The 20,498-nt window shown below is 31.0% G+C and overlaps 3 protein-coding genes across 3 annotated transcripts; 2 read left to right on the top strand and 1 right to left on the bottom strand.

Annotated features, from left to right (window-relative positions):
• The first annotated feature begins 3,790 nt into the window (after positions 1 to 3,790).
• On the top strand, positions 3,791 to 6,428 carry LOC114371802 (putative F-box/LRR-repeat protein At5g54820). The gene is made up of 2 exons (XM_028329132.1): positions 3,791 to 4,028; positions 5,349 to 6,428. Exon 2 carries the CDS (start codon positions 5,457 to 5,459, stop codon positions 6,426 to 6,428), a length of 972 nt encoding a protein of 323 aa, XP_028184933.1. The 5' UTR covers positions 3,791 to 4,028; positions 5,349 to 5,456.
• A 305-nt stretch (positions 6,429 to 6,733) lies between these two features.
• LOC114370331 (putative F-box/LRR-repeat protein At5g54820) lies at positions 6,734 to 7,364 on the top strand. Its single transcript, XM_028327643.1, has 2 exons — positions 6,734 to 6,866; positions 6,963 to 7,364. Exons 1-2 carry the CDS (start codon positions 6,735 to 6,737, stop codon positions 7,257 to 7,259), a joined length of 429 nt encoding a protein of 142 aa, XP_028183444.1. The 5' UTR covers position 6,734; the 3' UTR covers positions 7,260 to 7,364.
• A 5,493-nt stretch (positions 7,365 to 12,857) lies between these two features.
• Positions 12,858 to 19,918, bottom strand: LOC114372403 (probable U3 small nucleolar RNA-associated protein 7). The gene is made up of 8 exons (XM_028329933.1): positions 19,662 to 19,918; positions 19,269 to 19,334; positions 19,092 to 19,181; positions 18,487 to 18,619; positions 16,637 to 16,755; positions 16,084 to 16,151; positions 15,402 to 15,450; positions 12,858 to 14,113 (listed from the first exon to the last, which is right to left on the bottom strand). Exons 1-8 carry the CDS (start codon positions 19,716 to 19,718, stop codon positions 13,088 to 13,090), a joined length of 1,608 nt encoding a protein of 535 aa, XP_028185734.1. The 5' UTR covers positions 19,719 to 19,918; the 3' UTR covers positions 12,858 to 13,087.
• Between the last annotated feature and the right edge of the window lie 580 nt (positions 19,919 to 20,498).

Here is a 20,498-nt window from a genome sequence, read left to right as displayed (position 1 = left end):
ATAGAAATAAGAGATATAAAATGATGTATTGTATTGCTTGCTTTGAGAAAAATAATATTTTGTGTCAAAGAAAATTAAAATTTTTATTTCGTAGACAAAAAAAATTGATTTTACTACAACATGGAGTTTTTTATATATAAATTTATATACTTTCTTCAAAATCACATAAACCAATCGAAATCTTCCCATCTCCATCTTTTGGTAACTTATTTTGGTCTTTGCAACCAAACACAACCTTAATCTTTACCCCCACCTAGCCTTCCATGAATTATTTTTCTCAGATTTCCATTAGGTTGTGTACCAGCTAAAAATAGCACACTTTCAGGGTTATTTTGGACTTTTGAAGTTTTCTTAAAGATATTTTTTGGAATGAAATTTTAGAGAAAAAAAACATGATATATACTATGATTATGATTTTAACCTATTCTAAATAAATGTTCACGGATTAGATTAGATTCATCTTGAAAAGAAAAATTATTTGATCCATTCCAATTTAATTTAAAATAATTGGGATTGGATCTGTTTTTATTTTTTTAACATCCTATTTTTTTTGTATATCCTTTATTTACAAAAATAAATTAGTATTTTATTTTAACTTACTATTATTTTTCCTTGGTTTTTCACGGGTTTTTTTTTCTTCAAAAACAATTTTCTTTGAGACACAACCAGACATTAAAGGTAACTTGATTGAAGATTATAAAAAAAAGTTTTTTTTTATTATGGGCAAATGTTAGTGGGGAGTATTCAATATTTCTCCTTCCTTCTTTTTTTCTTCATTCTTTTTCAATTATCGAATCAACCTTAAATCTCATGAGATTATAAAAGTAATAATTGTGATGTACATATGTTTTAAATCTCATGAGATAATAAAAGAAGTAATTATGATGTACACATGTTTTATATTACCGATTCATATAATAAAAGGTGGTATATGGTTATTCAAGAAAGAAGACTGAATGTTAGAATTAAGGAGTCTAATTCAAATGATTGGGTAGTGTAGGTGAGTTGTTATAAATTTTCTGATACTTAAGTTAGATACCTATGTATGGATAAAAAAAGTATCTATGTTAATAATGAGATTGATGAATTGAGCTTCTGAAATTTACTAGATTCGTTCTTTCTAATCAATGTACTTACATAAGGTGTGTAGGAAGTGTAGTGTTGCTCAGTTGGGGGAGTGGAGAGATGGTGCGTGAGTGTGGATATGATTAAGGTCCTGCAATTGCAGTATATATTTAGTGAGGAATTCTGTGCAGCAGTTGGTTTTCTCGAGGAAGGAAGTTTTAGTTCGAAGCTCAGTCGATGATGATTCACAGAATAGGAAGTTTGATGCTATTTGGTGGTGATAATTTCCTCATGATCATCCATTCTAGGTTTTCGTTTATTTCTGGTTTATTATGGTACTTAGATCAGTTCTTTGGACCTGTTTCTGGGTTTGGAGAGTTGCTCTTATTACTATCTTTTTTAAATACTTTGTAATTTGTTGTTTATGCATGTCTTGGTTACAGCTTGTAGCCTCTTGACTAGTTACCTATATAGATGGTTCCTTTTGCCTTTTCAAAAAAAAAAAAAAAATCATCATGAAGGAATATGAGAAAATGTCTTCACATGAACTATAAATAAAGGTAAATTTATTTTCTAATCAAGTTTGTATTTATATTTTAATTATGTTTATTTATCATATTTGTTTACCTTGTTTTATTTTATTATCTTAACAGGCACACGAAGAATCCTCACTTGATCATAAGCCTTGCTTTGGATGCCTAACTATCATTACCAATATTCTTAGATGCGTTATTCAATTATCAAGCGATCAAGTATTTTTATCCTTTTTATATGTTTTCATTAACTTGATCCAATAAGCAATATTAATGAGATACAGTTTTATATTGTTTCTGTATTTGAGTCCAAATCACTATTGGTATATTATGGAAGAATTTTAATTGCAATGCTATTTAAAAGAAAACATATTTTAAAGAATTTTATTCAAAGAGAAAAAAAATTTAAGTAATTAAACATGAGACTTAAAAATTTAAAAACTTATCATAAAATATTTTTAATATAAAATATTCTAGTCTGAATAAAAATTGAAAATAATTAATAATTTGAGAATTTTTTAATAATATAAATATAAGTATATTAAATAATAGTAGAATCGCATGTTAGAACAAATTTTATATAATAAAAAGCTCATATTTATAGAAGAAGACTCAAATTCACAATATAGGAATTGATATATAGATTCATAGTAAGTAAGCAATATGTAATAATTGGTTTAATGTTTTCTATAAATACTAAATTTATTATGACACGTTTGGTATCAAATTAATGAAAATGAAATAAAATAATGACAAACAGTTGACATTGGACAAATTAAATGATCTATACAAAAATAAAATAATTTTATGAATTCACTTAAAATACATTGAATGTTTAAAATTTTTTATATTGTCACTAAATTATAAATTACTTTAAATGATAAAATTATTGACTTTTATATTTATTTTTAAATTCATAATTTATACATTTTCTAATTAGTTAACACGATAAAACAATTTACACAAATAATGCGTCAAAATTAAACTTTAATTTTATTGTGTAGAAATTCAACACGAGTATCTAATAAAATATAATTATGTGCAAAATGTGTATTTTATCCGTAACCAAATTATTAAACTACTTATTGAGTTTCCACATAATATATTCGATTGCAATGTGTTGCTATGCAGATCAGAAGAAACATGTGACGGAGAAACTTGATGAATCTAGTTAACCTTATCTAATCCAATTCTAATGTATTTGACAGGGTTTGTTGGTCATTTGAAATATTCTCTTCGTTCTTATTTATATATGTTTTGAATTTTTTTTTATAATTAAGATTTATTTCAATTCTGATCTTGTGTATTAATTATTTTTTATTAAAATATATTGAATTACCTTTTTCTTTCTCCTATGCAGATGAGAAGATGAATCCCATCAAATTAAAGTTAACAATAAATTTAGAAATTTTGTATAATCATCAACAAATTTAATATTAATAATTAATTTACTTGATAACAATAAATTTATCTTAAATTTATAATTATTTTCAGAACTATCTTTTGTTATTAATACTTTCCACTCCTGTTGTCAATATATTGTTTTTTCCAACGAGAACATTCCTAATATAAAAATAATTAATTTAAAATATTATAGACTGAGTCTTAAGGGTGGGAAAGCATGTTGGTCGTCCCAAGTTTCATGTATGATTCAAAGTGTGTCAGTTTGATCCAATCTTTATCGGATTGGATAATTGATATGTCAAAATTAAAATATTAAAAAAAATAAGTTACAAATATATGTTAATTAATTTTATCTTTTATAAATATTAAATAATAAATACTTACTAAAAAAATTAAATGTATTACCTTAAATTTTAAATAATAATTTATTTAGACAAAAAGTAAATTAATTAACAATTAATAAATACATACCAAAATAAATATTAAATTGTTTTTTAATAAAAAAGGGTTGACTGATTGGTTTGTTTCACTTTTTTCTCAATCAATTTTTGAACCAACCAAAACGGAACAGGTTGAAGGTTTGAAAATTTCAACTTAGCTAGCTAGAAAAAGATCAAAACGAGTTAACAGAAAGGATTCAACTCGTTTTACCATTCCTATTAAATCTTCTAAATAGGACCGTGAGATTAAACAACTTAACCCAATCAATTTCGGTCCTCAATATTCTAGAACTTGACACTGACCTGACTTTGGTGGTCAATATATTTATTTTTAATTATTTTACTTCTTATTCTTACAGCACACAAAGACATCTACACACTCAAACCCTTTGTCCTAAAATCCTCTTTCCCAAACTCAGATATCTTGTCACCATATTTTTTTCTTTTTTGCCATCTCACATCATAGGCAAGGCCACCAAGACCCCTTTTATCTTTTATGATTTATCTGTCAAAATTCACATCCCTTTGTACTCCTGCACAACAAAGCCCTAATTTCATCCGCATCTAGGTTTTCATCCTTCTTCTGGTATATTCAAACCTATAATTCAAAATCAATGATTTTAGGTTGATAGTTGTTGTGTTTGACTTATTTTGAGTTGTATTTCATGACTTATGTCAACAATTATGGGTAAACTTACATTTAGGTTTGGTTTGATTTGAATTTGATTTGATATTTCTTGTTAGATTTAATTTGGTTTAATTTAGAGTGAATTAAAATGACATCACTTGTGTTCTTCAAAAATTAGGCACAATTCCCCTATGTCATATCAAATTTGTATTTTCAAGTGCATCGATCTTCATCGATCTAAGTTTAATTGTGCCCCATGTATCTTCAATGATGCTTTCACATTTGGGGTTTAAGAACTTAGTCAATTGATTGATGTACACTATTCTTAGCAAAATCTAGATTTAGCACACGTTAGGGTGGACGTGGTAGAAGAGGGCTCCTAGACTTCACATGTCGACTTTAATAGGTCCCTTTGTCAAGAGGATCGGCTTGTATATAATAGTTGGGGGGGAGCTTGTAGATGATGTTAGAGATAAACTGTAGCTTATAAATGATACTAGAAGATAATCATACATTGCAGGTAATGTGTGACTTTGTAAATACTGCCAATAGATAAATATATTTAAATATATTCAAATATTACTAGGTTAGAGATGACTTGTTAGTTGGGGAGCATGACTGGTAAGGATAGAGGATCTAACACATGTATCTGAGTGTCATGTAAGATGTCACATATATTTTATGGGTCTTGAACAATACATACACCAGTATGAGTTTTAGGTACGTGAGTGTCATGTAAGATGTCAATGTCATGTATGAGTAATACGTTTTTTTTTTCCTTATAATAAACAAGTGATAGAGTAAAAATATTTTTTTTTTAGTTTCTTAATTAGTGTGTGAAGGACTAAAAAATTAGATACACCAAAAGATTGAAAATCAAAATTGAATGTAAGTGTAGTTTTAATTAACAATCAAATCTGGACTTTCTATTTGAATTTAAGAACAACTATTTAATCCTCTTATTTCTCATAATAAAATACTACTCTCACATGATATCCTTAAATTGTTGATTTTTAAAATGGATTTATTAAGATAGAATCAGTACAATGTTTTAAAAAAATCAATTCTAAATATAATATTATGTAATATAGATATAGAAACATAATTCTTTGGGAAGACATAATAGCTATTTAGTTAAAAATAATAATTAAATACCTTCAATGTTTCCTATGAGAAAGATTTATCCTCCTGAACATGTTTCATTTAACATGATCCAGAGCATTTTATCCAATAATATGAGAAAACTAATACAAGTCTTGTGTAATTTTGATTTTGCAGGAGACAAGGCCTCACCAAAATTCTGTTGAAACGCGTCCTCCAAAAAGTTGCACTTGCTCACTTTTGCCTTCGATTTCTTACAATTCATTCATTCATACATATATAGCCATGGCATGGATAAGAAGGAAAGCAGACAAGACCTCTTTGCTGCCTGAAATTGTTTTAATCACAATCGTTTCGTTTCTTCCATTTAAAGAGGCTGTAAGGACAAGCATCTTGTCCAAGAGGTGGTCGAAAATTTGGCTTTCAACAAAGAACATAGAGTTCAACGAACTCTTCTTTCTTAACCCTCCTGAAACTGATGCCACCAAACAATTACAGAGAAGGACACTTTTCTTCGACTTCATCACCCACTTCATGGACAACTACCGTGGCATCAACACAGTGGACAAGTTTTCTCTCAAGGTTTCAAACCCTGAAAGTTGTGCTGACATTATAGAACGTTGTGTTGCATTTGCTACTGAGCGTGGGGTTAAAGAGTTAAGGCTTGATTTCTCTGACCCAACATGGGAGGAGAATGAGGATGATGATAATGACCATCATGATGCTTTGTTTCAATTGCCAAACCATGTTTACAGGCATGCATCCCTTGAGGCTTTGGAGTTGTATGCTTGTGGTTTTGCCATGCCTGATATGTGCAACCTTGTGGAACTCAAGGATGTTTCTTTTGGGTGGATTGAAATGAGTACTAACACTGTTAAGACTCTATTATCCACTCTTGGGAAACTTGAGAACTTGAGTATGAAGAAATGTTGGAATTTGGAACATTTTGATATGCGTACTCAAGAAGTTGGATTAAGAAGATTGGTCATAGATAAGTGTCATTTTGTCATCTCTGATTACGTGGATTTGAGGGCGCCAAATCTTAAGTTTCTCAAATATTCTGGAAAATTGGGGATTTTTGAAGTAAAAGCACTCCCTGAGGTCGTACAAGAAGCACAACTGGACTTCACTCCTATGCCCAAATTTGAAGAATATGGGGATGAACTTTGTCAATTATTACTCGATCTCAGTGGTGTTCGTGTTCTTACAGTTTGCAGTTTCTTACTTCAGGTACGTACTTTTCTTTCTCTTTTTTAAATGGGAAATATATGAATTAACATCCACCCAGTTTAGTTTAGTATGGATGGGGTGGAAGAAAGAAAATGATAGGAAGGAAATCAAAAGATGCTGAAAATAATGAAAATTTTTTCGGGTATAACTTGGTGTTGTCTACAAATTAAGAGAGAAAGGAAGAAATAATTGATAAGATGTTTTATTTCTTTTTCTTTGGTATTGTTAGAAACTAGATTATTTTTTTTAAGTATTTGTTTTCATTTTTAAATGCATGGCAAAAAAAAAAAGGCTCTTCCTACTGGAGAAGAACAGATGCGTATGCAGCACGATATGGAGGTGAGGCATTTGCTCGTGAATACTGATTTGGATAATCAAGAACTGTTTGGATTTGTGTTGCTTCTTAGCAGTTGTGTTTATTTGGAGAAACTCACGTTGGACATAGGCCAAGGAAAAATCTATGATGTGAGTCAATTACTTTTGATTTTATTATATATACGACTCTATGGAACATGTGTTGATATGTTTTATATATATAATATATGGTTGTGTATATTTCAGGAACATGTTAAGCCCTATCCTTTCGACTTTGCGAAATTCTGTTGTGACCAATACGCAATTTTTGAATGCGTAAAAGACAATCTAAAGGTGGTGGAGATAAATGGATCCCGAGCGAGCAAGAATGAATTGCGTTTGTGCTTCTATCTGATCCAAGTTGGCTGTGTCTTGGAGAAACTTATTATCAATCTAGCGAAGGAAGAGGGTAATGAAATGTTGGAAATAGAGCGCCATGAACGTGCAAGCTTGTTATTCGATGTTCCAAAGGCTTCAAAGAATTTACAGATATGGATTGTATGAGAATATAATTCATTTGCCAGCAATTCCTTTTTTGTTGTATCGTTTGAATGATATGGAGAGAGACATATATATGTATTATTCATGCAACTAAGACTTCTGTTTTAAAACCATATGGATAATGATTATATATTTTTACTCAACATGTGTGCTATAAAATAGTATCTCTTTCCAACTAAATTTTGATGCATTGTTTGAAATTTGAAATTAATTAAGCACAATCCACCACCTGCGGCTGCGGATGGATTCGAGGCGTGTTAGTTTGAATATAATTTTGTATTCAATACTTATTGCTGTAATAAATTAAGTATTAGATTGAAAGTTATGAATAATCTCTCTCCCTCAATAAAATGATAAAATATCTCTATAGGGAACTAGAGGAGGGACGAACTAGCTTCAGGATGTTTGAGGTGGGTGGGAAAATTATCTGCATTTCATAACAATTGTAAACATCATCAATTTTTCCAGTTTTTGGGTTGCTTGCATTGCCTGCACTAAGGAGTATAACTCTATAAGGAAATGATCGAGGCAATCCATAGGGTATTCTATGATTTGGACCAATTAATTTGGAGTGTTGGTTTTGCTTTTGGTTATGTATCTAACTTTATATATATATATATATATATATATCATGAGAAAATTGTAGTTGCATTGTTATTTTGTTTTATTTTTTGGCAGAAAAAAATTTAATACATCAACTGTAATTGGAATCGATCTACTGAATCTAGAACGTCAAATACCGATCCTTTTTCTATTAGTGTTTAAAAATTCATCAATTAATTTCTTAATGAATAAGTAGTAAGTATTGCATTGCTATGTGAGTTTCTACATTGGAGTTAATATATATATATATATATATATATATAAATCAACTGTAGGAAAAAAAAGAGTAAAATTAGAAATAAATAAAAAATAATTTTGGAATATAAAAAATTAAAGATTTGAGCAAAAAAAATATTTTTAATTTAAAAATAAAAATTACAGTAATTAATCTTGAGATTTAAAAATATAAAAACTTAGCATAATTTTTTTAATACAAAATATTCTAGTGTAAAGAAAAATTTGAGAATGATTAATGATTTGATTTTTTTTAATAATATAAATGTAAGAGTATTAAATAATAGTAGAATCGCATGTCACAAAAAGAAAGAATATAACAAAAAAAACCTCGTATTTATAAAAGAAGACTCAAATTCACAATATAGGAAATGATATAATAGATTCACAAATAGGTAAGCAATATTTTTAATTGGTTTAATGTTATTATATAAATAATAAATATATTATTGGCATTTGGTGTAAAATTAAACGATTGAGAATGGAACAAAACAATGAAAAATAATTTCAATAAGATAAATGATCCATAATAGTAGAATAAATAAAATAGATTCAAAGTATAAATATTTTTATCTATTATCCAATTATGAATTTTTATATATAATAATAATAATACTAAAATTGTTAAATTTTATAATAATTATTTAAAAGTCATAATTTATGTATTTTATAATTAGTTGACACAATAAAACTCTTTAAAACGATAATCCATCAAAATCGCTCTAATATGACAAAATTTTATTATGTATCACATGTGTATTTTATCCATAACAAAATTAATGTGTGAAATTACCATAAAATATTAAATTGAACTATTCTATTATTCAAATTAGGGGTAATATGGGTTGGACAACCTAACATTAATCCAACCCGAATATATTAAAAGACTTGGTTTGAACAAGTTTGCAAGTCATCTCTCATTGGTGAAATAAACAACTTGAACTATTCAATTTAGGTTACGATTTCAACTAATAGAACTTGATCTCCGATCCAACTTGGTGGTAAATAAATTTATCACTATTGTAATTATTATTATTGTTTTACTTTGTTATTCTCGCAACAGACAAACACAGACACACACATACTTAAACCCTTTGTCCTCAATTTCTCTCACAAAGTCGCAAACATCTTGTTGCCATATTTTTGTGCCTCGTTGCCTTTTAGGCTACACCACCACAAATCACTCTTTCATCACTGTCTTTTACCCTCTATTATATTCTTTGAAGTAATGAAACAACCCTTCTTTTTTTATATTTCTTTCCTTTTGTCTCTTACATCTTTTATGTAAAATTTCCTTACAGATATATTCACAATTGTGAACATCACAGATTAACTAATTCTTCAATAATTTCTTTTTCTTCTCATTAAATTTTGAATTGTTATGAATTAGAGTTATGCTTTTGTTTATTTCATTAAGCTTGTGAAATGTTTCTCAATCAAATTTCTTGTGAAAAGAAAGAAAGCAAAATGGTGTGATAAAAATACTGAGATTATGTTGAAAGTGTGCATAGAAAAGGTGAATGCTCGAAATAAACCTCACAACCATTTCACTAAGCTTGGATGGGCAAATATTACAGAAAAGTCCAATAAGGCAACAAATTTGAGATATGAATATAAACAATTCAGAAATTGGTGGAATTCTTTAAAAAAGAATGGCAATTATGGGCTAAGCTTATTGGGAAGGACACAGGTCTTGATTGAGATGAGAAGAAGAAAACCATTGCTTCTAGTGATGAATGGTGGGAAACCAAAATTAAGGTATGTATTATTCAAGGAAAATAGAGTTTTTGTGGAGACCAATCTTTTTTTCTTCTTTTTTTCCACATGTTCACTATCATATTATAATTTATCTTCTTTTCTGCTTGCTAAACATTGTTATTACTCTAACTTGATTCATTTTATGATGTTGCGTCGTTTATTTGGTTCTCGGATTGTTTAGTGATTATGTTATCTCTGAAATTGGATAGATGTGATTGTTCCATGTAGTATTTGATACGAAGGATGGAATCCTGTTTTAGAAACTGCAGAGTGAGTAAATGGTGTTCTTGAATCTATTCTCATTCTCAAATCAATTTAGTAATCTATTTCTACTATATAAGTTATCAGTTAAAAAAATAATTAAACCCTTTGGTTATATTTGTTTGGTTTGATATTAACATTTTAGTAAAAAACTGTTCCTAGAAATCTTCAGTTATGCTTGTGATAAATGATGAGTGAACGTACATGTTAGGTTGGAGGGTTCGATATGTAACTTTGTTACCAGATAGTCAGATACAGCTGCAGGAATAGAGAAATATTTTTAGTATAAAAATTGAAAGTGTGAACTCCCTGGACCAACCCAAATCAGATGAGAAAAACTCAGCAATTGTGTCTTTGGATTCATTCCCCCTCCTCCTCCCTATTAACTAATTATATAATATGGTGAAACCAAAAGCAACAAAAGCAAAAGCAGGATGATGCTGATAGAAAAACTTGCCATATTTTTCTTCCACAACTCTATTCCTTTTAGTGCTGCTAAATCCATGTATTATCAGGATATGGTGGATGCTGTAGCTCAGTGTGGGGTAGGCTATAAAGCACCAAGTTATGAGAAATTAAGATCTACTCTTTTGGAAAAAGTGAAAGCTGATATTCACAGTGATTACAAAAAATACAGAGATGAGGGGAAAGAAACAGGATGCACAGTCTTATGTGATAACTGGTCTGATGGTAGGACTGGATCACTTGCTGTGTTTTCTATTGCATGCCCAAATGGAACGTTGTTCTTGAATTAAGTTGATGTTTCAGGTCATGAAGATGATAGTGCTTATTTGTTTGAGCTTCTGGAGTCAGTTGTGCTGGAAGTTGGTGTTGAAAATGTTGTTCAGGTTATAATAGATGCTAGTGCTGGTTATGTTTGTGCTGGAAGGCTTCTCATAGCGAGGTATAGTTTTTTGTTTTGGTCTTCTTGTGTTGCTTATTGTATTGATAAGATGTTAGAGGATATTGGTAGACAAGATTGGATAAGCACAGTCCTGGAAGAGGCAAAGACAAACACACAGTACACTTATAGTCATGCTTGGATATTGAATATAATGAGAAAGTTCACAAGAGGGAAGGAATTAATCAGGCCAAAAATTTCTAGATTTCTCACTAATTTCCTTTCCTTGAGATCTATAGTGATGCAGGAGGATAATTTAAAACATATGTTTTCTCATTCAGAATGGTTCTCTTCCATATATAGCAGACGTCCAGATGCACAAGCCATTAAGTCATTGCTATATTCAGATAGATTTTGGAAGTTTTCTATTAAATAATAATAAAGATGCAGTTTCGTTTTGACTTGTTAAAGTATCAGATGAAAGTATATGCTTTCTGTGTAGATTCTTGCATCCAGATAAAGTGGTGCTGCCAGATAAAGCAACAAATTTTGCTGTTCTGATTTTTTGTAGGCTCGGTTTAGTAGTGTTAGGGGGTGAAGAACTGCTTTTAGAGAAGGTTTTTTGGCATATGTGGAGATGTGTTTGACACACCTTGTGCTCAAAACCATGATCCTTTTTAATAAAATTTGTCTTGGCTTTTCAAAAAATAAATAATAATAAAGATGTCATCTCTAGAGAAATTGTATTGCAAAATATCAAATATTTGTAATATAACTATCTAAACACAAACAATTGAACTATATAAACACATTTAGAAAGGATTAGAAATAGATAACTCAGAAAACCATAATTTTACTTGTTAGGGGTTCAAATCTAGAGTCACCTTACATTCAAAGAAAGAAGGGAAGTTGAATCTCTAATCTATCCCTGATTTAATTTTCCAACCCTTGTAATATATAATATAAGGAGAATAAAAAGTTCAGCCTTTGGTCTTTGGATCATGACTGCAGGGTCAATTGCTAGAAATTTAACTGCAAGCAATTTAGATCCCTATTTTAGAGAATGTTTTACATAATCACTGCATGTTCTCAACCAAAGCAATTTTTTTCTTTATATAAAAAAAAACATATATGCGAGCCCTGGTGCAGCGGTAAAGTTGTGCCTTGGTGACTTGTTGGTCATGGGTTCGAATCCGGAAACAAAGACCAAAAAATGTTTCGCTGACTAATCTTATGCATTTTTTTTTCCACGGGACCTACTTTGATGCTGGTATGGGAAAAATGTAAAAAGAGTACAAAACATTCTTGGTCATCTTCCGATCATCCTTGGTCCTCTCTTCTTCAGATATATTCACACTTACTATTCAAAATCAATGATTCGTCCTCTCTTCTTCAGATATATTCACACTTACTATTCAAAATCAATGATTTTGGATTGATAGTTGTTGTGTTTGACTTATTTTCAGTTGTTGTATTTCCTAACTTATATCAATAACTTAAGATATACTCACATTTGTGTTTGGGTTGATCTAATATTTAATTTGATATTTCTAACTAGGTTTAATTTATAATGTTTTCCCTCCAATTTTTTTTTTTGGATAATCTAAGACCTGGCCCATATTGACTTGAATCCAACCAGTTAGGTCAAAACAAAATATAAACATATACAAGGCAATTAAATTCTGCACCTATTTTAAGTAAATTTAATTCCTATTTTATCTCTCGGTCATCAGTGTACATGGACTAATTATTTCAAATTACAGAGGCTAAAACCAAATTTTGCTAAAAATATAGAAACTAAAACATTTTATCCTAAAAAAATTATCATACTATGTTTCACTCTATTTTATTGTTTTATTTCATTCCATTCTATTACATCTCTTTTTATCAATCCAAACATTCGGTCCCGTCAATTTTTTATGTAAAGGTAAAGATTCTTATAATATTAAAAAAGACTCTAATCAAGGGTCGGTAAGGCAAAATTTGGACATGCCTTTACTTTAAAGGCCGAAAACATCACATCAAAGGCTAAAAAGGCTACAAATATGAAATGCAACAAAAAATACAAACAAGAAGCTTAAAATCAACAGGATGGAAAGTAAAGACGAATACGAGACTCTATTGGACAGTTAAATCATGATGATGCTTTTTTACGAGCAAAGCGCTGTAGTGATTTTGGTAGTTCAACATCCTCACTAGTTTTCTGCTTCTTTCTTGATATGCTTTCCTCTTCTTGAATTTTCTGCTCCAAGTAGGGCCTCTTCACTCTAGAAACTGCCTCTTGCTTTTTCTGTACCCTTTTACCTGGCTTGTTTCTTCCTTTTGTCTTCTTTTTCAGTTTCATGCCCTTAGCCGCTTCAACGCCAGCTTCTATTTCAGCCTCCCTCTCTTGCTTTGTTGGCCTCTCTCTTCTTGGTTTCACCGTACCAATCTTGCTGGGATCCAGCATGATAGTCTCAGGTGGAAGCTTATCAAGAAGAGACCGTATTTCCTTTTCTCTCCTCTGCTTAGAAGTTTCAAACGGGTTTGCAACCCATGAGTCAAAGTTGGGTTCTCCTGCTCCTGGAGTAAGAATACTAGACCAGCCCATGGAATGCCCTATGCCTAGAACATCTTCATATGGCCGAAATACCAATTTTCCTATCAGGTAACCTTTCACCATGGAATGAGTCATATACTTGGAATAATTTTGTGTACCAGAAACATCACGCAGAATCTGTATCAATGAACCATTACCGCAAGCAAGCAAGCCTTTTTGACTAAAATCCAGAGTATTTGCATGACCTGGTAAGGTTTGAAGAACCTCAAATTTCCTCAAGTCCCAAAGCTTAATTTTTTTATCTTTCCCGGCAGTGGCCATCAAGAGGCCATTTGAATGAAATGCCAGTGCTGAGACAGGCCCATGATGACATAGCATCTTGACAAGTGGAGAAGCACTGGTTGGCTTCCACATGGTAACAGTACCACCTGAGTGACCTAAGGAAACAACCCCATTGAAGGGGTTCACTTGCATTACATTTGTACGTCCTAAGCCAGTTCGAAAATTACCGACCATGGAACCCATTGTAACGTCCTGATAACGAAGTTGTCCAAACTTGTTGATTGAAGCCAAGAGAAAATGGTTTTCCAGAAACTGAAGCCTTAACACTGGACCATGTTCCTGGAGAAAAAGGAAACAAATCATCCTGATAAGGATGCATCCCATATGTCCAAAATCTTATTTTAAACCAAAATTATTTCATATCCCATTAATATACATCAAAATTGACCTAATATACACTTTTTAGTTTTAAAATAGATGGTAATAAGAACCCTTATTTTATATTCTTATAATTGTTCAATTATTTGACAAAACTCAACACAAGCAATCAAGGAAATATATAGCTATAACTGGATGGTTAGATCAATAAAAATCAAATTCCATATATATAGGTGTATGTGTATCAAGTGAGAACTCTTGGTTACTGTGAGAAATATATATAAGGGGTGTAAGGGTTGCTGACTTTATGCGGTGTAAGTTTATCCCTCTCATATAAGTTGATCCATACTCATAAGGAGGTGCATCAAGTGAGAACTCTTGATTATTGTGAGGATTGAAGACTATAAATATGGGTCATACAACCATATATGGATGGTGATCATAAGTTAATTAGTGATCACATGACTGCCTAAAAGGTTTGTGCATTTATCTTTTAATCTTGATCATTCAAATACGATTTAATGGCCTAAATTATAGTTCTCATTTCTCATAAATCACAAAAACGAGTTCTCACTTGGCACATTCTCTCTCTATATATGCCCTCATTAAGTTCCACTAGTGGTGCCTCAAAGCCTATATTCAGCATGAATTAACCAACCTAACTGAATAAATGAAGGGGCGCCTTTTAGGAACTCGAATTAGAAAGGAGATATTGTATTTCTTGATTGGTTGCAAAAGAACAAAACAAAGGAGAGATCTCTCCAGAAGTTTCCTCTTCAAAAAGTATTTTTCCTTTCACAAAGAGCAAGTGCTCAATCTACAAAATGATACAGGACAGAACAAATCTTTTCCCTTGAATCCTCCTATTTATGTCACTAACCTCTAACTAACCAACTAATTAATATCCTAACTAGTTTCCCCTTCCCTTTCTCCTAACAGTGCTCAAATTAGGATTAATTGCAATCTGAAGCAGCACTAGTACTCTAGTAGGTATTGGATCCACACGTCATAATCAGATTTCTAGGTACTAAAAGATTTTAATGAACACTCAGATGAATGACAATAGGAAAAAAAAATCAACTAAATATGATATTTAAAAGTTAAGCATACCAAAATGAATGGTACAAGTCCCAAAGACAAACATGTGCTCATCAGGCATCAGTATATGCAGAAACATTCTAGACGATGATAATACATGCATAGCTCAAACTCAAAAAAAAAATAAAAATAACAAAGGCAATATACCAACCTTGAGGCAGTGAAGTTCTGTGCCTTCTCGATTATAGATGTATGGGTACCTGTCAAATTTGAATATTCTAGTCATATACATGAACCACACAGTATGTCTTAAGCTCATCATGCTACCACAAAAAATGAGATAGAGAAAAGTAAAAATCTTAAAAGGTTTATGTAAAGCGCATAAGTCTGATATTTCATTTCGAAGAAATAACCAGGAAGAACATGGAATTATATAAGAAAAAAACAAAAGCATTTGCAAAAAGAAACTTATGAGTTTAAACTTTCTTTTTTTTAAGGTTGAGTTTAAACTTCATTTGACCTTCAAGGGGAAAAAAATTAATCCTAAAAGCATGCCAACATTAACTATAAGACACGAAAAACTATAAAAATGATGCATTGATGTTGTAAACTATGCTATTTTTTCAAAGTCAAATGTAATTAGTAAATGTCAGCAAGTTTGAATACCAGGTGCAGGTAGGGTGCATCATACAAATTGAGGTCCCCTGCCCCATTTTTTTGTTTGTTAAAGTTTATCATTTCACTTTTTTTTTAAAACTTCCCAACATACCCCCCGCAGAAAAAAAAAAACTATTCAAATTTTAGAGGTGCTTTCATTGGAACAGTATACATGAAAGGAACAAAAACTTAGAGTAAACAGTTAAATACCAAATAAAGACTGGAAGAGAAATTACTTTTTCTGGGCAGCAGCAAAAAAGAGCTCATTATGCAAAAATGCGACATCACGCACTGTTTCCCTTACCTGAAAAAATCAAAAACAGTTTTCTGAAAAACTCAATAAATTCATAAAATATATGGTCAATTGTAACCATTTCCTTGCTACCATGAACTTAGGGTCATTTTTAAAAGAAAAATAACAATTTAAAAACATGTTTAAAATTTTTATAGTAATTAGATATTAAAAAAAGGGAAAATGTCATAAAAAATGTTGTTTTAGTGTTTTTTCAGTAACTAAATAAAAACAATAGGTTCTAAAAAATTACTATCATAAAATCACTTTTTCAAAGCTAAGACAAATGCATCCTTAATGTTTTATTCAGACAAGTAAAGACAATGCTTCAAAATATGTAGTCAATATCAGCACTAAATGATGCCATGATGAACATCACCCTAGAGAGAGAAAAAACAAACAATGTTCTGAAAGACTGAAACAAAAAAAATATTAACAATTTATTAGTTAGTAAAAGTAAAACCCCACATAGTGAGCTCAACTAGGACTGAGCATACCTGAAACTCTCTAATTATGCTCAGATTTATCATGTCCACAATTCCCAGATGGCCCTTACGACCACTCACAGCCATATACCGGCCACTTGAAGTAAAATCCAGAGTGTACGGACCAAGTTCTGCAGATATGGATTGTAAAGAGATGCAATAAATGGCAGATAAAGAAAACAATAAAATTGCTTCCAGTGTGCAACTAACTATGCATCATTATATTGCAGAATAAAGTATAATAGATAAAACGAGATACAAATCAAAGTTGTGCAAAGCTGTTACATGGACAAGGCCAAAAGAAAGAAACATAATTTGTATTGTGATAGAATTAAAACAAAAACTTATCAAGTAAGCATAAACTTCTCTGTAACTCTATTAATTATACAGTATACTGCTTCAATAACTTGTACTGAAACTAAAGTCATTGTCTATTTAATATAAAATGCAATACAATTAGGGAGTAGAAATCTCTTATATCAGGGCTTATCAGTAATAGGAGTCAGGATTTAAGTTACTGAACTTGTTTGCTTTAAAATTCATATGCACTTGAATTGACTGTAAAAGTTCTATCTGGCCTAGCACAATGGTTGGGCTTCACAACCAAAGAACTTGGATTTTCCATAATGCAAGAACAAAAGAAATAAACTACATACATACATCATGCTTCACATATGATGCCCTAACAATTCATAATGTTATTGAACTATATGTAAAATATACCCATAAAATAACTTACAGGCAATAATCAGTGTTCAATATTCACTAGATCAAGACTAACTATGGGTGGTATAATACATGCTTCTTGCCACCCATAAATAAATGCTTTATGACTCATCAATAGATAAAATTCCAAGAGAACATTAAAATAAATCAGAGTCCAGAAATCTACCCCTTCACATGCACAAACAGTAAACACTCCAGAGGCAAATTCAAGCCCAATGCATGGCTACTTCTATACAAATACACAAACTTTATGATATTATATCATAAGATCTCACATTCTTGACAACCAAACAGCATAGATAGTATCCTAGCTCAACCACAGATCCAGAAAAGACCATATATGCAATTGCTGTATGCCATCAACAAGCGATGATGAAAATTAAGGAAATAAACTCTAATTCGATTTCCCCTTATCCTTAATACTTGTCAAAAAGTGGATTTGGGCCTAACTCAACCCTACAAAACTGACTTGTAGGATGAGGATTGCTCCCCACTTATATAATTTATCCCGACACTATCTGTATTCGATGTAGGACTTCAACATGCCTCATTTTGGTCACTGCTACCTGCCATGTGGGACTTTCAACACACTCTCTCTATCTAAGTGTGACCACAATTTAGGTGACTCTTTCCAACTCTTTCCAACATCTCCCCTCACGCTCAAGGTTACCTGCCTAGAGCATGACAAACATAGGGATCCATCTAGGATAGGCTTTGATACCATGTCAAAAAGTGGGTTTGTGCTTAATTCAATCCTACAAAACCGGCTTGTAAAGCGAGAATTGCTCCTCACTTATATAGTTTATCTTGACACTATTTTTAGTCGATGTGAAACTTCAACATGTCCCCTTTTACTCACAGCTACTCGCCATGTGGGACCTTCAACACACACCCTCTATCTAGGGGTGACCACAATTTAGGTGGCTTTTTCCAACAATACAAAACCTCTCTAAAAAAAGAACGTCAAGAAATTTCAATTTACATGATGTACTAGTGAAAAAAATTGATTGAAGCAACAATACCAAAATATTGAAAAGGTCAAAATGAAAAATTAATTACTAACATTACAAGTTACAAAAGAAATACAAGTCCGACCTAACCTAAGATACTAATAACAAACAATCCATTAATAGTACCTGGTAAAATAATATCATATTGTTTCCTTGAGCTTGAGATATCTACTTCGTGAGCTATTGCCTCCTGTTTGATCCTCCATGTCTTCTCCAAGCCTTCAGCCTCCAGATAACCTCCTTCACTAGGCATAAGCCACTGCATAATTGAATTTAAACTTTTCTTAACATACAAGGCTTGATTAAGGGTAGGAATGCCATTTGAGCTACAATGTTGACAACAACCTAACATCCTAATTAACTAATTGCATAAATGTTGCATAGAAATCAGGTTTAATTAACTTCTCTTCACACCGAATTTTGAGATTAAGCTTCAACTAATTCATTAATCATGTAAAACCTATGCCAGTAAATATTAGACTTGGCTAGGCTCAAGAATGACCCACCATGAAGCAAAACACTCAAACAGGGTTTATGCATCAAATTGGGCCAGTCAATGAAAAATCCAATTACAAACCATAGCTCTAAATGAATTATGCAATCAAACATACCACATCAATATTTTGCACAGGGCTTATATTTCATCCAAACCCATGAACAACCTTCAGAATAACCCACTTATATATGATACGTAAAATCAAATAATATAAAAGATAAATTCAATAATTAACCTTCTCAGCCTTAGCAGCAGCTTTTGCAGATTTTCCATATAAGTCTTCCTTAGCAGCTAGTTGACCCTTCAGCTTTTTATCCTTCAAACCCTGCAAATAATAATTTACAAATTAAGATTAAGAGATTCCATTATCAAGTACTGATGTCTCAATTCCAGTAACCTCATTGTCTTATACCTCCAAATTAGCACCTTCTCCTCTAAGATACTTCTTCATTCTCAGGTCTAGCTCATCGGTAACGTCCTGCAAAGCAATATAGTGAATCAATGCAGAGATACCAAACATTCAGCATGCTCAATGTTTAACAGAGTAATAAGATTATACTAGAATATTAAGACACAATTACGACAATTCCTCAATATGAATTGTGAGTTCAAAAGTGTAATAAATAAATTCAACCAGATCCAAAACATGCCTACCTTTTGCGTCTGTATTCGTTTATTTAAAAAAGAAATGCAAAAATACTCAGAACTACCAATTGATCAATGCTTAGTATAGGAACAAAAAACACAAGTTGAATGAAGCATTCATGAGTTACGTTAGGGTCCATAAAAGTCGTTGCTGAAGTACCTGTTCAGTGGAAGGCTTGGTCTTCGGAAGAGGAACGTTCTCTTTAATCTCACCCATCTGCTCACGAGACACGGCTTCGGTCTCGTCGGACAACGGAGCACCGGAGAGAGAGATGACGAGAAACGGCGTCGCAGGGTTTAAGGGTTTTAAACGATTTTGACCTCGCTGCTCGCATGTGTATACTACCACCTAATTTCTATTAATTATTTATGCCAAAATTTCATGGATTATTTTTTTGGACTAATCTCTTTTGGTATGGGTCATAAAGTTTAGTTTGGTGATATTTATGGGAAGAAAAATATATTTTATTTTTTAATCATTATTTTATTAAGTCATCCTAATAACAAAAATTAGTTTTATTCTCGAATTGTAATCCAATGATAGATCATTTTCTGAGATAAATTTATTAAAATTTTAAATAATTATTTAAAAAATTATATTAATAGTAATTTTTAATGGCTGACAATGAAAAATTAATATTAATAATAAATAGGTAAAATTATATTTTTTATCCTCTTATTTATTTTTTTTAATTTATTTATGAATTTAGTTCCTCTTTATTTTTTATAAATGTAATTCTGAAACCTAGATTTGAACCGTTAATTACCAAAAAAAAAACGCCGCATCCAATCTTTAATTTAGGAATAAATTTAAAAAACTAAAATCAAAATTGAAAATTAGGGAACTAAAAATATAATTTTACTTAATTAATAATGATTAAAGTCGTGAAAAAAGTACATATTATTTGAAACTAATCAAAAGTAAATAATCATTTTAGTTTCTACATTTCACTGTCATTTTAATCATTTTAAGTTATCCGGTTTTTCTCATTTTGGT

The sequence above is a fragment of the Glycine soja genome, chromosome 10 (genome assembly GCF_004193775.1).
Source record: "Glycine soja cultivar W05 chromosome 10, ASM419377v2, whole genome shotgun sequence".
In the NCBI taxonomy this organism is placed as follows: Eukaryota; Viridiplantae; Streptophyta; class Magnoliopsida; order Fabales; family Fabaceae; genus Glycine; species Glycine soja.
Note: the sequence above shows the minus strand (reverse complement) of the source record. Positions and strands in the feature narration are given on the sequence as shown.